The sequence below is a fragment of the Onychostoma macrolepis genome, chromosome 02 (assembly GCF_012432095.1).
Source record: "Onychostoma macrolepis isolate SWU-2019 chromosome 02, ASM1243209v1, whole genome shotgun sequence".
Taxonomy (NCBI): domain Eukaryota; kingdom Metazoa; phylum Chordata; class Actinopteri; order Cypriniformes; family Cyprinidae; genus Onychostoma; species Onychostoma macrolepis.
Window position 1 is genome coordinate 32,199,380 of NC_081156.1, and position 16,298 is coordinate 32,215,677.

At 34.3% G+C, this 16,298-nt stretch overlaps 3 protein-coding genes across 3 annotated transcripts; 1 reads left to right on the top strand and 2 right to left on the bottom strand.

The window, feature by feature from the left end:
• Positions 1-450: 450 nt before the first annotated feature.
• Positions 451-2,101, bottom strand: LOC131528752 (CD59B glycoprotein-like). Its single transcript, XM_058758106.1, has 3 exons — positions 2,065-2,101; positions 1,699-1,821; positions 451-1,590 (listed from the first exon to the last, which is right to left on the bottom strand). The coding sequence occupies exons 1-3, from the start codon at positions 2,099-2,101 to the stop codon at positions 1,481-1,483; spliced, it is 270 nt and encodes an 89-aa protein (XP_058614089.1). The 3' UTR covers positions 451-1,480.
• An 800-nt stretch (positions 2,102-2,901) lies between these two features.
• Positions 2,902-12,433, bottom strand: LOC131524997 (CD59 glycoprotein-like). Its single transcript, XM_058752448.1, has 5 exons — positions 12,354-12,433; positions 5,646-5,765; positions 5,300-5,352; positions 3,294-3,416; positions 2,902-3,185 (listed from the first exon to the last, which is right to left on the bottom strand). Exons 1-5 carry the CDS (start codon positions 12,416-12,418, stop codon positions 3,076-3,078), a joined length of 471 nt encoding a protein of 156 aa, XP_058608431.1. The 5' UTR covers positions 12,419-12,433; the 3' UTR covers positions 2,902-3,075.
• Positions 10,048-14,235, top strand: crygn1 (crystallin, gamma N1). Its single transcript, XM_058752447.1, has 4 exons — positions 10,048-10,068; positions 12,500-12,748; positions 13,692-13,837; positions 14,037-14,235. The coding sequence occupies exons 1-4, from the start codon at positions 10,048-10,050 to the stop codon at positions 14,170-14,172; spliced, it is 552 nt and encodes a 183-aa protein (XP_058608430.1). The 3' UTR covers positions 14,173-14,235.
• Positions 14,236-16,298: the final 2,063 nt, after the last annotated feature.

The following is a 16,298-nucleotide window of genomic DNA, read 5'->3' on the forward strand; positions in this document are numbered from 1 at the left end:
ACACTGTTGACCCATCCCTTACACCTCAACCCACCTTTAAACCTACCCATACCACCAAACCTGTCCCTAACCTTACCCGTATCCCACCTCAATAGTGTCAAAAGTGTTTTGCAATACATTATGACCACAATAAGTACATTGTACCTTTTTTTTTTTTAATGTACATAGTAGTTAAGGCCTCCTAATATAAAGTGTGACCTTTTTTTTTTTTTTATCAAATTATTTTAATCAAAATGACAAATTTTGTTTATTTAAATATTCAAATAATACATTTTTAACAAATATATTTTGAAATGTAAAACATTTTTAGTTAGTACTGTAAATTCATATATAAATGTTTACAAAATAAATGTACAAGAATGTCTAAAAATATTAAATTCAAAACACAAAAGTGCACATACAACTAACATATTTTCAAGATGTACAGTGAATTCAAAACCAACAAATGTGTATCAATTCATATTCATTCATATCAAAACATACGAATCAAATGTGCAAATACAGTACACAAATAAAACAAACAACATACAAGCATATATCAATAAAAAATAATCATAAACACAAGTTATACAGTTTTTTTTTCAACTGCATATACACAAAATCTTTGTCACACAATTCCTGAAAGCTGACACTCAAACAGCAGAACCACATATCAAATCTGCAAAACCATACACTAATTCTCAGCCTTTGACTCAGTTTTCAATTTCATAAAACTCTTTTTGCAAAACACAACACACAATTCTCTATGTAACACACAAACATTTAACAGGAATTAATATTATGGCAAAGGTGTTTACTTTTGAGATGTGTTTGTGATATTTTGAATGCAGTGCTTCATTTTGCAAGCGATGTGAGGCATTTTGCATTTTGTGGGTGCAATTCTTGGATTTGTGTGCAAAGTTTTGAAAAGGTGTTTAAGCAGTTGAAAAAAAAAGTAATAATAATAACAAAAATAATAATAATAATAAAAATAATAAAAACAAATCAGCTGGCTCCTGGACCGACTGATGATTAGTAAAATAAAAAGGTTTTACTGATCACTAAATAAAACATTTTTAAGGATGTTTTTATATTAGGTTTTACATTTTTGTAACCCCTTTGTATTACTCAATTAATGCAAATGATATGCACTAATAATATTGCAATATATTTGTTTGTGATGTAAATAGTCTTCTATTGCATTTTATTGGTAATTTTGTATATATTTTTAAAATCATTTATAAACAATTTTCTGTGAAGTGAGAGTGTATGTATTTGTATGATATCTGTATTAAAAAGCAAGTAAATCACACCATCAACAAAAATGCTAGCATGCTTAGTTTATTTTAATATTAATGACCACATTGAAACAGGCTGTTTTTGTAACATTGCACAAAAAAACTTTTTCTAAAAAACATGCATAAACATATGTAACTTGATTCATGTGTCTATTTTATTGAAAGCTGTTTTATGAGTCATGCTGATATATGGCAGCGGCAGATCAGTCAAAGGTGTTGCAGAAGTCCTTCTGACAGCACTTGATGTTGATGAAAGCGTTCTGTTTCACCATCTCACAGCCTGACATGGACATGCACTTCTGGTAATGACCGTCTGTTTCAAACAAAACCACAAGACATTTAATCGTTTTTCAAACTGTAAATTTGAAATCAGCAGATCGTAGTCACTGTCTGAATGGATACGGTGGGCTTCATCACTCACATGGGCTTCTGCGGAACTTGGCAGCGGCACACGCGTCTTTGTCCGGTGGGCAGGTTACGGTGGTGATCTCGCAGGCCCCTCCTGCTTTCTCTGGGACGCAGTGCAGGCAGTCCAGAGCCGAGCCTTAAACACATGGGACAATATTTGATTTCACACTCCATGTTTGATACGCTCTTACATGTACACAGAGCTTACAACACATGTACATAAACCCTGCATGTACTGAATAAAAGCCTTTTTAAACCCTTTAAGCTGTGGTTTGGAGTTTTTGCTATGTCATGTCTTCTCTACCAGAAATGCAAAAGCAAAACCTGTCCACAAACCACATTTTTCTTATTTTCTCTTGCCATATGTTTTTTTCCCCACATTCTTTCATTGCATTGTGGATGATCTGGAAGTCCATTTCATGACAAGAAATCAATAATCACACACTGATTTTGACTTTAAACTAGGCTATTGGATGTATTTGATTTTTGGTGTTCAGCTCTTTCCAAAAATATTTTTTGGATATTTATTTGACATTTAAAGTGATATAAAGAAGATAATCAGTGTAGTATTTTATTATTTTTATTTTTAAAAATTTTAGAAATTTAATTTCCAGCAGAAATGCAAAACCTGCCCACATGCTACATGCAATCGTTCAACTATTTCTTATTTTCTTTTCCTTAATTCACGCATATTTCATCAAACAAATATTCATAATACCGGTATATATGCGTTATATGTATCATATTCAATGCATCATAATTTTTTTTTAATACTCACTGATTTTGACATCAAAGTTTTTGGCTAAATAATTATTTAGATATTTAATTGAGATATATAGTTGAATAAAGAAGTATTTTTTTATATTTTAAAAAAATCTCAAAACTTTGTTTATTTCCAGAAATTTGGACCCCACTGGTTTTTAATCTAATAGATTATTCTATTATTCTGCAGATGATTTGCATTACAGTTTTTCTCAGATGATTTGGTGCATTTTTCAGATCAGAAATGAAATTCTCAAAACTACTTGTTCAAGTACTCCACATCATCTAGTCACTTGTGCGCATCATAAAAGCAGTTTCTCATTCTTTTGAACAAGTTGCGATTGCTTTGATACATTCATGTAATTGATTATGTACATTTTTCTGTGAAGTGAGAGTGTATGTATTTGTATGATATCTGTATTAAAAAGCAAGTAAATCACACCATCAACAAAAATGCTAGCATGCTTAGTTTATTTTAATATTAATGACCACATTGAAACAGGCTGTTTTTGTAACATTGCACAAAAAACTTTTTCTAAAAACATGCATAAACATATGTAACTTGATTCATGTGTCTATTTTATTGAAAGCTGTTTTATGAGTCATGCTGATATATGGCAGCGGCAGATCAGTCAAAGGTGTTGCAGAAGTCCTTCTGACAGCACTTGATGTTGATGAAAGCGTTCTGTTTCACCATCTCACAGCCTGACATGGACATGCACTTCTGGTAATGACCGTCTGTTTCAAACAAAACCACAAGACATTTAATCGTTTTTCAAACTGTAAATTTGAAATCAGCAGATCGTAGTCACTGTCTGAATGGATACGGTGGGCTTCATCACTCACATGGGCTTCTGCGGAACTTGGCAGCGGCACACGCGTCTTTGTCCGGTGGGCAGGTTACGGTGGTGATCTCGCAGGCCCCTCCTGCTTTCTCTGGGACGCAGTGCAGGCAGTCCAGAGCCGAGCCTTAAACACATGGGACAATATTTGATTTCACACTCCATGTTTGATACGCTCTTACATGTACACAGAGCTTACAACACATGTACATAAACCCTGCATGTACTGAATAAAAGCCTTTTAAACCCTTTAAGCTGTGGTTTGAGTTTTTGCTATGTCATGTCTTCTACCAGAAATGCAAAAGCAAAACCTGTCCACAAACCACATTTTTCTTATTTTCTCTTGCCATATGTTTTTTCCCCACATTCTTTCATTGCATTGTGGATGATCTGAAGTCCATTTCATGACAAGAAATCAATAATCACACACTGATTTTGACTTTAAACTAGGCTATTGGATGTATTTGATTTTTGGTGTTCAGCTCTTTCCAAAAATATTTTTGGATATTTATTTGACATTTAAAGTGATATAAAGAAGATAATCAGTGTAGTATTTTATTATTTTTATTTTTAAAAATTTTAGAAATTTAATTTCCAGCAGAAATGCAAAACCTGCCCACATGCTACATGCAATCGCTCAACTATTTCTTATTTTCTTTTCCTTAATTCACGATATTTCATCAAACAAATATTCATAATACCGGTATATATGCGTTATATGTATCATATTCAATGCATCATAATTTTTTTTTAATACTCACTGATTTTGACATCAAAGTTTTTGGCTAAATAATTATTTAGATATTTAATTGAGATATATAGTTGAATAAAGAAGTATTTTTTTATATTTTAAAAAAATCTCAAAACTTTGTTTATTTCCAGAAATTTGGACCCCACTGGTTTTTAATCTAATAGATTATTCTATTATTCTGCAGATGATTTGCATTACAGTTTTTCTCAGATGATTTGGTGCATTTTTCAGATCAGAAATGAAATTCTCAAAACTACTTGTTCAAGTACTCCACATCATCTAGTCACTTGTGCGCATCATAAAAGCAGTTTCTCATTCTTTTGAACAAGTTGCGATTGCTTTGATACATTCATGTAATTGATTATGTACATTTTTCTGTGGTTTCCTATATTATCAGAAGCTAATATCATGTTGCTCAAGATGTATTATACAGTTCTCTGTGCAATAGTCTTACCCCTCAAAACATCTAGTCATTAGTTCATAGTCTTTACATGCAAAATGGTTGATCTAGTTGTCATAAACTGTCAAGCACATTTTTTTACACATTATTATTAGACTTTTTGTAAATTTGGCATGAATTGTGCAAGTGAATCTTGACTTTCACTAATGAAGAGAATGTTGATCAACCAATTATTAACCAGTTCTCTGAAATAGCTCAAAGGTGCATCTCATGAATCTTCAATTGGAAAGCTTAAACTGTATAGACAGAGGACAACAACACAAGAGTTACAAATTCTGACAACGCACTTTCTAATTGTTTTTATTTTTGTCTTTGTACCCATATTTCTTTTTCCTTTTGTAATGTGTTTTTTTTTCTTCTTTCTTTCTTTTTTTCAGACAACTAATAAAAGTGTAACTGGGAATTCTATCCAGTCTCTTTCAATCAATATCCCAGATACAGTAATGTGTAAATTTGTACTTTTGAAATGGATATATGGCATACAAGAAGTGCAGACTTATGCATGTCAATACAGTAACTGTCATCCAAACTGTTACCATAGTTTACATCAGGTAATACTAACAGAGTGCACTGTTGTATTGACAACATGACTAGCATCTTATTTGTGAACAATGACACAAGGACTTTTCATTCTGATGGCACTGATAATGTTCACTGACAAATACTTCAACTAAACTTCTAAACGTATTTTACTTATATTATTTTCCTGTATGTTTATCTGCATGTATATTTCAGCACACAATACGTAGTTTCAATGCATCAGATCCAAAGTCTGTCATAGATCCATAAGCACACTCACCGCCTGTCACGACCAGCACGAGAACAACAGCCAATATGACGAACTTCATCATTCTGGAAAACAAGCCGAAGAAGAGAAGCGGCTGTTGAATGTCTAAACTTATTTCATTTATAGAAAAAAGTAAGAATATAACTCTAAAGAGTATTAAAACACATTAATTATGTATTCTTAATAATTATGTAATTAGTCTGAAGCAGCTCTATACTCAAAGGTCATATTTCCCAGAGCAGATCAAAGAAGTTTTATCTTGTGATTTATAATGCATGCATTGCTGTTGTATATGTTTTAATGTATTATTTAAAAAAAACATTTCCATAAATAAAACTGTGTGTAAAGTGTAACTCACCTTTGTACTGTGTTGGACTGAGTAAAACTGTTCTTCTGTCTGTCTGTATGTATGTCTATATGAAACCTCACCTTTATCCTACAGTCTCTTATCAGCTCCCTCCACTCTCCCTCTCTCTTTCTGCAAACAGACCAAGCCCTGGTCATTTGCAGCACAGCTAAATTAATGATCTTGACACAGGAAAATTAAACAATATTTCTCAACTTTATGTGTGTAACTTTGCACGTTTGCAGCTCTTCTGTTTGCAGGGTGTGCTGTGTTGTAATCGCATGTAGAGATGTATGCAACTTCCTTCCTGCAGCTTCCCAGCTGCGGTCATGAAGAAGGATAGAACGACAGAATGATAGAACAATAGATAGATAGATAGATAGATAGATAGATAGATAGATAGATAGACAGACAGATAGATAGATAGATAGATAGATAGATAGATAGATAGATAGATAGATAGATAGATAGATAGATAGATAGATAGATAGATAGATAGATAGATAGTTAGTTAGTTAGTTAGTTAGTTAGTTAGTTGACAGACAGACAGATATAGATAAATAGATAGATAGACAGACAGACAGACAGACAGACAGACAGACAGATAGATAGATAGATAGATAGATAGACAGACAGACAGACAGATAGATGATAGATAGATAGATAGATAGATAGATAGATAGATAGATAGATAGACAGACAGACAGACAGACAGACAGACAGACAGTTAGACAGACAGACAGACAGACAGATAGTTAGTTAGATAGACAGACAGATAGACAGACAGACAGATAGATAGATAGATAGATAGATAGACAGACAGACAGACAGACAGTTAGTTAGTTAGTTAGACAGACAGACAGACAGATAGATAGTTAGACAGACAGACAGACAGACAGACAGACAGACAGACAGACAGTTAGATAGATAGATAGATAGATAGATAGATAGACAGATAGATAGATAGATAGATAGTTAGTTAGTTAGTTAGTTAGTTAGTTAGTTAGTTAGTTAGACAGACAGACAGACAGACAGACAGATAGATAGTTAGACAGACAGACAGACAGTTAGTTACTTAGTTAGACAGACAGATATAGATAGATAAACAGACAGACGGACGGACGGACGGACAGTTAGTTAGACAGACAGACAGACAGACAGACAGACAGACAGTTAGTTAGTTAGTTAGTTAGCTAGACAGACAGACAGACAGACAGACAGTTAGTTAGTTAGTTAGTTAGTTAGTTAGTTAGTTAGTTAGTTAGTTAGTTAGTTAGTTAGTTAGTTAGTTAGTTAGACAGACAGACAGACAGGCAGACAGTTAGTTAGTTAGTTAGTTAGTTAGTTAGTTAGTTAGTTAGTTAGTTAGACAGACAGACAGACAGACAGACAGACAGTTAGTTAGTTAGTTAGTTAGTTAGTTAGTTAGACAGACAGATAGTTAGACAGACAGACAGACAGACAGACAGACAGACAGTTAGTTAGTTAGTTAGACAGACAGACAGACAGACAGACAGACAGACAGTTAGTTAGTTAGTTAGTTAGTTAGTTAGACAGACAGACAGACAGACAGACAGACAGACAGACAGACAGTTAGTTAGACAGACAGACAGACAGACAGACAGACAGTTAGTTAGTTAGTTAGACAGACAGACAGATAGTTAGTTAGTTAGTTAGTTAGTTAGACAGACAGACAGATAGTTAGACAGACAGACAGACAGACAGACAGACAGTTAGTTAGTTAGTTAGTTAGTTAGTTAGACAGACAGACAGACAGACAGACAGACAGTTAGTTAGTTAGTTAGTTAGTTAGACAGACAGACAGACAGACAGACAGTTAGTTAGTTAGTTAGACAGACAGACAGACAGACAGTTAGTTAGTTAGTTAGTTAGTTAGTTAGTTAGTTAGTTAGTTAGTTAGTTAGTTAGTTAGTTAGTTAGTTAGTTAGACAGACAGACAGACAGACAGACAGATAGTTAGTTAGTTAGTTAGTTAGTTTCCAGAACGGCAACCTTCCTGGAGTCTCCAGAAGTGCAATGTGTCAGGTTCTCAGAGACCTTGCTTGGGTAAAAAATTCTAAAAAATAACCCTCACTTAATATGAATAACATGCTGAAGTGTTGTGAAATACATGAAGACTGATTTTGTATAGGCTTTATGGACAGATAAGTTGAGAGTGACTCTCGAATCTGGCAGGAAGTTTTAGGAGCTCATTTTTATTCCATCTCCTATCGTAAAAAGTTTGTCTTGCAGAGATTGACTAAAATGAGCTCCTAAAACTTCCTGCCAGATTCTGGAAGATAAATTCTTCAAACAGTGGCACAGGAGGATGTGATGCTGGCCCTTCGAGAGTCACTCTCAACTTATCTGTCCATAAAGCCTATACAAAATCAGTCGTCATGTATTTCACAACACTTCAGCATGTTATTCAGACAGACAGACAGACAGACAGTTAGTTAGTTAGTTAGTTAGTTAGTTAGTTAGTTAGTTAGTTAGTTAGTTAGACAGACAGACAGACAGACAGATAGTTAGTTAGTTAGTTAGTTAGTTAGTCAGACAGACAGACAGACAGACAGACAGACAGACAGTTAGACAGACAGACAGACAGACAGATAGTTAGTTAGTTAGACAGACAGACAGACAGACAGACAGACAGTTAGTTAGTTAGTTAGTTAGTTAGTTAGTTAGTTAGTTAGACAGACAGACATACAGACAGACAGACAGTTAGACAGACAGACAGACAGACAGTTAGTTAGTTAGTTAGTTAGTTAGTTTGTTAGACAGACAGACAGACAGACAGACAGACAGACAGTTAGTTAGTTAGACAGACAGACAGACTGACAGACAGTGACTCTCGAATCTGGCAGGAAGTTTTAGGAGCTCATTTTTATTCCATCTCCTATCGTAAAAAGTTTGTCTTGCAGAGATTGACTAAAATGAGCTCCTAAAACTTCCTGCCAGATTCTGGAAGATAAATTCTTCAAACAGTGGCACAGGAGGATGTGATGCTGGCCCTTCGAGAGTCACTCTCAACTTATCTGTCCATAAAGCCTATACAAAATCAGTCGTCATGTATTTCACAACACTTCAGCATGTTATTCAGACAGACAGACAGACAGACAGACAGACAGACAGTTAGTTAGTTAGTTAGTTAGACAGACAGACAGATAGTTAGTTAGTTAGTTAGTTAGTTAGTTAGTTAGTTAGTTAGTTAGTTAGTTAGTTAGACAGACAGACAGACAGACAGACAGACAGTTAGACAGACAGACAGACAGACAGATAGTTAGTTAGACAGACAGACAGACAGACAGTTAGTTAGTTAGTTAGTTAGTTAGTTAGACAGACAGACAGTTAGTTAGTTAGTTAGTTAGTTAGTTAGTTAGTTAGTTAGTTAGTTAGTTAGTTAGTTAGTTAGTTAGTTAGTTAGACAGACAGACATACAAACAGACAGACAGTTAGACAGACAGACAGACAGACAGACAGACAGACAGTTAGTTAGTTAGTTAGTTAGTTAGTTAGTTTGTTAGACAGACAGACAGACAGACAGACAGTTAGTTAGTTAGTTAGTTAGACAGACAGTTAGTTAGTTAGTTAGTTAGTTAGTTAGTTAGTTAGTTAGACAGACAGACAGACAGACAGTTAGTTAGTTAGTTAGTTAGTTAGTTAGTTAGTTAGTTAGTTAGTTAGTTAGTTAGTTAGTTAGACAGACAGACAGACAGACAGACAGACAGACAGACAGACTATAGATAGATAGATAGAACGTTACATAGAATGATAGAACGATAGAATGGCAGATAGATAGAACGATAGATAGAAAGATAGAACGATAGATAGAACGATAGATAGATAGATAGATAGATAGATAGATAGATAGATAGATAGATAGATAGATAGATAGATAGATAGATAGATAGATAGATAGATAGATAGATAGATAGATAGATAGATAGATAGATAGACAGTTAGTTAGACAGACAGACAGACAGACAGACAGACAGACAGATATAGATGGATGGATGGATGGATGGATGGCTGGCTATCTCTTTGGTTCTGGTTATGTTTATGTTCTTCAGCTGTGTCGTGTTTTGACTGTCTGCCAGCAGCAGCAACAGTCGTTCTCACACCCAAACACTGACTGTAAATCAGAGCTTTAACACAATCGATTGTGCCATTGTGCATCTCGCCCTCCTGAACTCCGATATCAGCAGAGCAGTGTAAGAGAAACTGTCCATGATGCAGAAACCACTAAGCTTTCCATTGTGCCGCTTTTGTGGGCAAAACCTCGCGATAACACCTCAGAGCGTATAGGCCACATATATCAGACAGTCCGGATTTTTCCCTCCGGTTGCTCTCTCTGTCTTTCTCTTTCTCTCTCACTCCACTGGATGGTTGCTCAGGATCCAGGCAGGGAACGATGTCACAGTATTCAGGGAAGGTGAGTAGTACATTTCAGGGTATATTGTCATTTGCTGACCAACTAAAGACAAAGTTTCATGTATGTACTGTACTTTTGTACACTATGTGCAGAATTATTAGGCAAGTTGATATTATGGTCATATTTTTTTGCCAAGAAAATTTTACCAATTCCAAACCACATCAATCTTAATAACTACTATTGATTTTGTATTGAATCATTTCTAAGTTATATATAATTGTCCATGAAGGCTGAAAGTCAAAAACTCCTTATTTCAGGTGTGCTGAATTATTAGGCATGTTTTCTTTTACAGATAAAATGAGCCAAAAAAGAAATTGAATTCAAAGTAAAAAAAAAATTAAATAATTAAATAATTAAAATCAGAGACCTTGCTTGGGTAAAAAATGCTAAAAAAATAACCCTCACTTAATAAGAATAACATGCTGAAGTGTTGTGAAATACATGAAGACTGATTTTGTATAGGCTTTATGGACAGATAAGTTGAGAGTGACTCTCGAAGGACCAGCATCACATCCTCTTGTACCACTGTTTGAAGAATTTATCTTCCAGAATCTGGCAGGAAGTTTTAGGAGCTCATTTTTATTCCATCTCCTATCCTAAAAAGTTTGTCTTGCAGAGATTGACTAAAATGAGCTCCTAAAACTTCCTGCCAGATTCTGGAAGATAAATTCTTCAAACAGTGGCACAGGAGGATGTGATGCTGGCCCTTCGAGAGTCACTCTCAACTTATCTGTCCATAAAGCCTATACAAAATCAGTCTTCATGTATTTCACAACACTTCAGCATGTTATTCATATTAAGTGAGGGTTATTTTTTAGCATTTTTTACCCAAGCAAGGTCTCTGAGAACCTGACACATTGCACTTCTGGAGACTCCAGGAAGGTTGCAGTTCTGGAAAATGGTGGTGCTGGAGACTAAATGATTCCTGATGGTTTCACAGCTAATTCTTCACCTTAATTCTTAATTCTTTTGCAGTTAACGTGTCTTTTCTTCTCCACCTGTTTTTTCTGACCATGCTGACCCAATGAGCATTTAGCTGCCCAATGATCATGCCTTAACTTTGCTAATTCTATTATTGAATTAGTATTGCATCCTTCTCTTGGGCATTTAATTATTTATTTATTTTTTTACTTTGAGTTCAATCTCTTTTTTGGCTCATTTTATCTGTAAAAGAAAACCTGCCTAATAATTCAGCACACCTGAAATAAGGAGTTTTTGACTTTCAGCCTTCATGGACAATTATATATAACTTAGAAATGATTCAATACAAAATCAATAGTAGTTATTAAGATTGATGTGGTTTGGAATTGGTAAAATTTTCTTGGCAAAAAAATATGACCATAATATCAACTTGCCTAATAATTCTGCACACAGTGTAATATGCAACAGATTTTTGCATACTTATACAAGCATACAATTTTTATTTTATTTTTTGCTTAATTTGCACAACTGTAATTTGTAGTTTTGCATGTACACTTGCATACCTACAATACCAATATATGCATCTCATTCACCCAAATTAATGGACTCTTGAATGCATATATTTACATGAAATATCTCAGTGCACACATTCCATGCTGCAGAACTCAACAATAACATTAAGTACGCATTTCTAACTGTGGCCTCAACAACAACAACAAAAAAATAATAAAAAACTGAAATAAAATAAAATGAAATAAGTCAAATAAATAGCTATTTTTATGAAGAAATATGGATTTGAATTCTAACAAAAAAAAAAAAAAAAAAAAAATATATATATATATATATATATATATATATATATATATATATAATTATGGCTATAAATCAATAACCCCTGGAACATTATGACATTTTTGTGTTTTTCAGCCCATTCTAACTGATGCTTCCCTGATTATCACAAACTATTTTTGCAATTTCGACCTCAACTTTGTAGCCTGCTAGATAACTATGGTGAAAGATTTAAAAAAGCAGAATTTGACAACTGAAATGTTGAATACATGTTTAGGCAAACTGCAAGGCATACAAATGCATGTGCATAACTAAGAAATGAAATACTTTACATTTTATGGAACAAAAATTATTGTTGAGCCTGGCGATGTCAACTTGCAATTGTATATTTCTGCACTTTGTTTTTCAAATATAACAAAATATAGATAACATTTGACATTTCACTGTTACAAACTTTCTGTAATTTCTTTGAAAGTTATTCATTTTTTTAAGATTGGCATTTTATAAATATATTATTTAGAAATAAAACCATAAAATGATTAATGCAGTTGCCCAAACAAGCTATTCTAACTTACATTTGCTCGATATGCTCTGCTGGTTTAATGCCAGGATGGAGAAACTTCTCACACTGTGATATCATGTAGTTTCAGTTTCGCAGAGTCTGTTTCACCACCGGTGACTGTAGAGTTTTGCCTCTGATGGTCACTGCGTCTTCTCCCAGATATTGTTCTACGAGGGGAAATGCTTCACAGGCCAGAGGCTGGAGGTGTTTGGAGACTGTGAAAACTTCCAGGACCGTGGTTTCATGAACAGGGTGAACTCCATCCGCGTGGAGAGCGGGGCCTGGGTGTGTTTCGACCATCCCGATTTCAAGGGACAGCAGTACATCCTGGAAAAAGGAGAGTATCCCGATTTCCAACGCTGGAATGGCCACAATGATCACATGGGCTCCTGCAAGCCAATCAAAATGGTGAGGATCAAATGGTATTTCATGGTATTTTCATGTAGAACATACTCCAATATCCTTTATTTACAACTTTGAAAAGTCATTTTTATAATGTCACGTTTTTAAAAAATAAAAGTTTTTTTTTTTTTTTAAACAACAGTAACATGCTGCACTGTTGCATGATATCATTAGATTGTTTAAATCAAGTGGAGTCTAGACTAACAAATAATGTTTTGCATCTTTTTTTTTATTTACATTTTTATGTAAATGTCTATATGGGATAATGTATCCGTAAATTGCATTGTGCATTGTGGGACACATTGTCAAGGTTATTATAACAATCTAATATTACACCTAAACCCATAAAAATATTTTCTTTACTTGAAATAAAATATTTAAAAACTTAAAAATAAAAATAAAATATTAAATAATTTTTACTCAAAAATGTCATAAACAATTTCAAAAGAAATGTGTTGTAATGTAATGGCAAGTTGAATTAAGCAGAAGCAGAAAGACTGCAATTGTATTTTTGTATAATCTTCATTTACAACTCTCTTTGAGTTGAAATTGAAATAAAAATGTAAAAATATAGAATTAAAAAATACATAAAAATTAAAAACTATATAGACACATGTTTTGAAAATGTAATAATACAAATTATTTAAAAACATCAACACTCACTAAAAATACAATTGGACTCAAAATATTAATTAAAACTATAAAAGTATCTCAATGATACCAAAATAACGCTGCACATACTAATCACTGTACTCTACTCTACGGTCAGCAAGTATTCAATGCACAAAGAAAATCTGCATTCTGCAAACAACATATGCTATTCTATAGTATGCAGTCCATGTTGTCAAGGGTCAAACTTCTGACCTCTGAGATTTTCAGTCTTGACTGTATGATTTTTTTTTAATGTGATACTCACCTCTGTTATAATGTGCTTGTCTATGTCTGTTAGCACGGGGAGCACTACAGGATGGAGCTTTATGAGGGTCAAAACTTCACCGGTCAGTGTGTTGAACTGTGTGACGACTGTCCCTTCCTCCAGAGCAGCGGATTCAGCAAGAACTGCCTCAACTCCATTAAAGTCTATGGAGACGGAGCGTAAGTTCAAAACCTTGAATAGTTACAAAATAGAAAAAGCATTTTTTTATGTTTTGATTGAAAAATGGCAACTTAAAATAATGCAATTTAAATGATGTACAAATGTAACAATGGTCATCGATTTTTAATTTCATTCATATAAAAGAATCAATTGCAAACAAACTCAAATCTCTCTTTTTCTTTCTCTCTTCTGGTTTAGTTGGGTCATGTACGAGGAGCCGAACTATCGTGGCTGCATGTACATTGTGGAAAGAGGAAACTACTGCTCATTTATGGATTGGCAAGCTGAGAATCCCAACGTCCAGTCCATCCGCAGGGTAGTTAACTATTTCTAAACTCTTACATCCCAAAACAGCCTCGCTCTCAAAGGAAAATCAATGTTTCAAAGCATACTTACCCCAAATAATGAATCAAACGAACCTGAACTTTGATTTATATTACTGAATCACACAGCTATGTGCTTTTTATCTCTATGGAATTTCAGTGATGAATCAGTTATTTGAAAAGAAAATGCAATTAGCACAGAAATATTCTTGTATGTTTTATTTTGTATTTGTAATGAGGCAATGAGTTGAAATAAAAGTGAATTGTGAAAAAGTTGCTGTTCTCTCTCTCTCTCTTCATATTATTGTTATTAAAAAACACTTCACGTTTTGTTTTGATCCAAGAAAACATTCCCAGTTACCTCTAAACATATATAACCAAATATACCTCAAATACATGCTTGAATATTTTTGATACACACATTTCCCAGCAAAAACACATATGCATTCCAACACAGACACAAAATGTTTGGAAATTTTAAGCATTTACTTGCTGAAGAGTTTAGTTATCCACTAGGGGGCAGAAGACATGTAAAAACCACCCTAACAACTGTATAGCAACACACACTAAAAAACCACTTGGAACACTACACACATTGTGCCAGTCCTGCATAACTATATAAATAAACATCCATTCACAAGGTAACGTGACACAAACTTTTGATATCGCAAATATCTCTTCCTTTCATTCGGAAATGTATTGCAAAAACATTGCATATGTAGGATATATTATAAATCTGTCACTTGAAGTTGTTATTGGTGACTAAATCTTAAACTAATACTATTAAAAATCATTGTTATTCGTTTAAATAAAGCTGAAATAAAATATTAATATTATATGAAAAGCTTAAAAATCTTACAGACATGCAGCTTTTCACTTCTCAAGATGTTGACTGATGGACTGGAGTAATGTGTGATGTTTTTATCAGCTGTTTGGACTCTCATTCTGACGGCACCCATTCACTGCAGAGGATCCGTTGGTGAGCAAGTGACATAATGCTACATTTCTCCAAATCTGTTCTGATGAAGAAACAAACTCATCTATATCTCGGATGGCCTGAGTTTGAGTATATTTTTTCATACAGATTTGACACCTGTTGTGAACTTTTTGGGAGGTTTTGGGATCAGATGCATGTTTGATTTTCCTTCACTTCACAGCGTCTTCTCTGAGCAGCTCGTTTAAGCTCAAGGTAACACAAGCGCCTTGCTTGGGCAACAGTGCGAGTCTTTGTATTGGAAAGCCTGTGCGAGGGGAATATCCTGGGTTTGTTCGTGACAGCTGAGTATCCGGGGGTCTGGGCGAGGAATGTGACCCTCTGAAGTTTTTGTTAGCGGGGGGGACAGAAAGGACAAAGCCGTGACCTCTGGGGTCAAGCAGCACTGGGGGTTTCTCTCACTCTTTGTGTCGTTGATTGGTTGAGTAGAGAAGAAACGTTTGACATGCCCGAGTTTAGCGCTGACTGCTTCACTAAACATCAGAAACTGTCCTAAGTCTGTCCAGGTCATCATAAATGATGTAGTTTAGAATCAGGCCACATTTTTGTATGTATTTGAAAACAGTCCAGTCTAATATAGCACAGTTTGAACGGTACAATTGAACACATACATGTTAATTTAATTTTTACTTAGGTGTAATTTAGCTTTAGACATTTTATATTCGAGCAGGGTTAATTTGAATGTGTTTTAAAATAAATAATATAGTTGAAATACTGCAAATAAGCGCATCTGTAGTATTTTATTTCATTCATTTAGACCATATTATGTAAATATATATATATATATATATATATATATATATCATTAATGTTTGCCTACAAAACCACCACTTGCTCTGCACCCCTTTACCTAAATGCATTACTTCAGACTTATGTGCCTCTAGACGCTTGCGTGCTGCAAGTCACTTTATTGTTCATCCCAAAGAGGCACAAAATCACTTTCACTGACTTTTAAATGAAATGTTCCCTCCTGGTGGAATGACCTGCCCAACTCTGAGCTGAGTCAGCTGAGTCCTTAGCCATCTTCAAGAATCGGCTAACTCTAGCACTCTGTTCTAATTCTATTCTTAAAAAAAACCTGTCCCTTTTAGACTTGCACTCTATTCATTTACTAACTGCTTGTTTTCTTTTAAAAAAAACTAA

Excerpts from the sequence above, each read along its gene's own strand:
- LOC131528752 (XM_058758106.1), bottom strand. The coding sequence starts at position 2,101 with ATGGACTTCCAGATCATCCACAATGCAATGAAAGAAT. Across the intron at positions 1,822-2,064 it reads CCACAATGCAATGAAAGAAT|GCTCGGCTCTGGACTGCCTG; the intron begins GTGGGGAAAAAA and ends CATGTGTTTAAG. Across the intron at positions 1,591-1,698 it reads CAAGTTCCGCAGAAGCCCAT|ACGGTCATTACCAGAAGTGC; the intron begins GTGAGTGATGAA and ends TGTTTGAAACAG.
- crygn1 (XM_058752447.1), top strand. The coding sequence starts at position 10,048 with ATGTCACAGTATTCAGGGAAG. Across the intron at positions 10,069-12,499 it reads TGTCACAGTATTCAGGGAAG|ATATTGTTCTACGAGGGGAA; the intron begins GTGAGTAGTACA and ends GTCTTCTCCCAG. Across the intron at positions 12,749-13,691 it reads CCTGCAAGCCAATCAAAATG|CACGGGGAGCACTACAGGAT; the intron begins GTGAGGATCAAA and ends TATGTCTGTTAG.
- LOC131524997 (XM_058752448.1), bottom strand. The coding sequence starts at position 12,418 with ATGATATCACAGTGTGAGAAGTTTCTCCATCCTGGCATTAAACCAGCA. Across the intron at positions 5,766-12,353 it reads GCAGAGCATATCGAGCAAAT|AAAGAGAGAGGGAGAGTGGA; the intron begins GTAAGTTAGAAT and ends GTCTGTTTGCAG. Across the intron at positions 3,417-5,299 it reads CGTGCTGGTCGTGACAGGCG|GCTCGGCTCTGGACTGCCTG; the intron begins GTGAGTGTGCTT and ends CATGTGTTTAAG.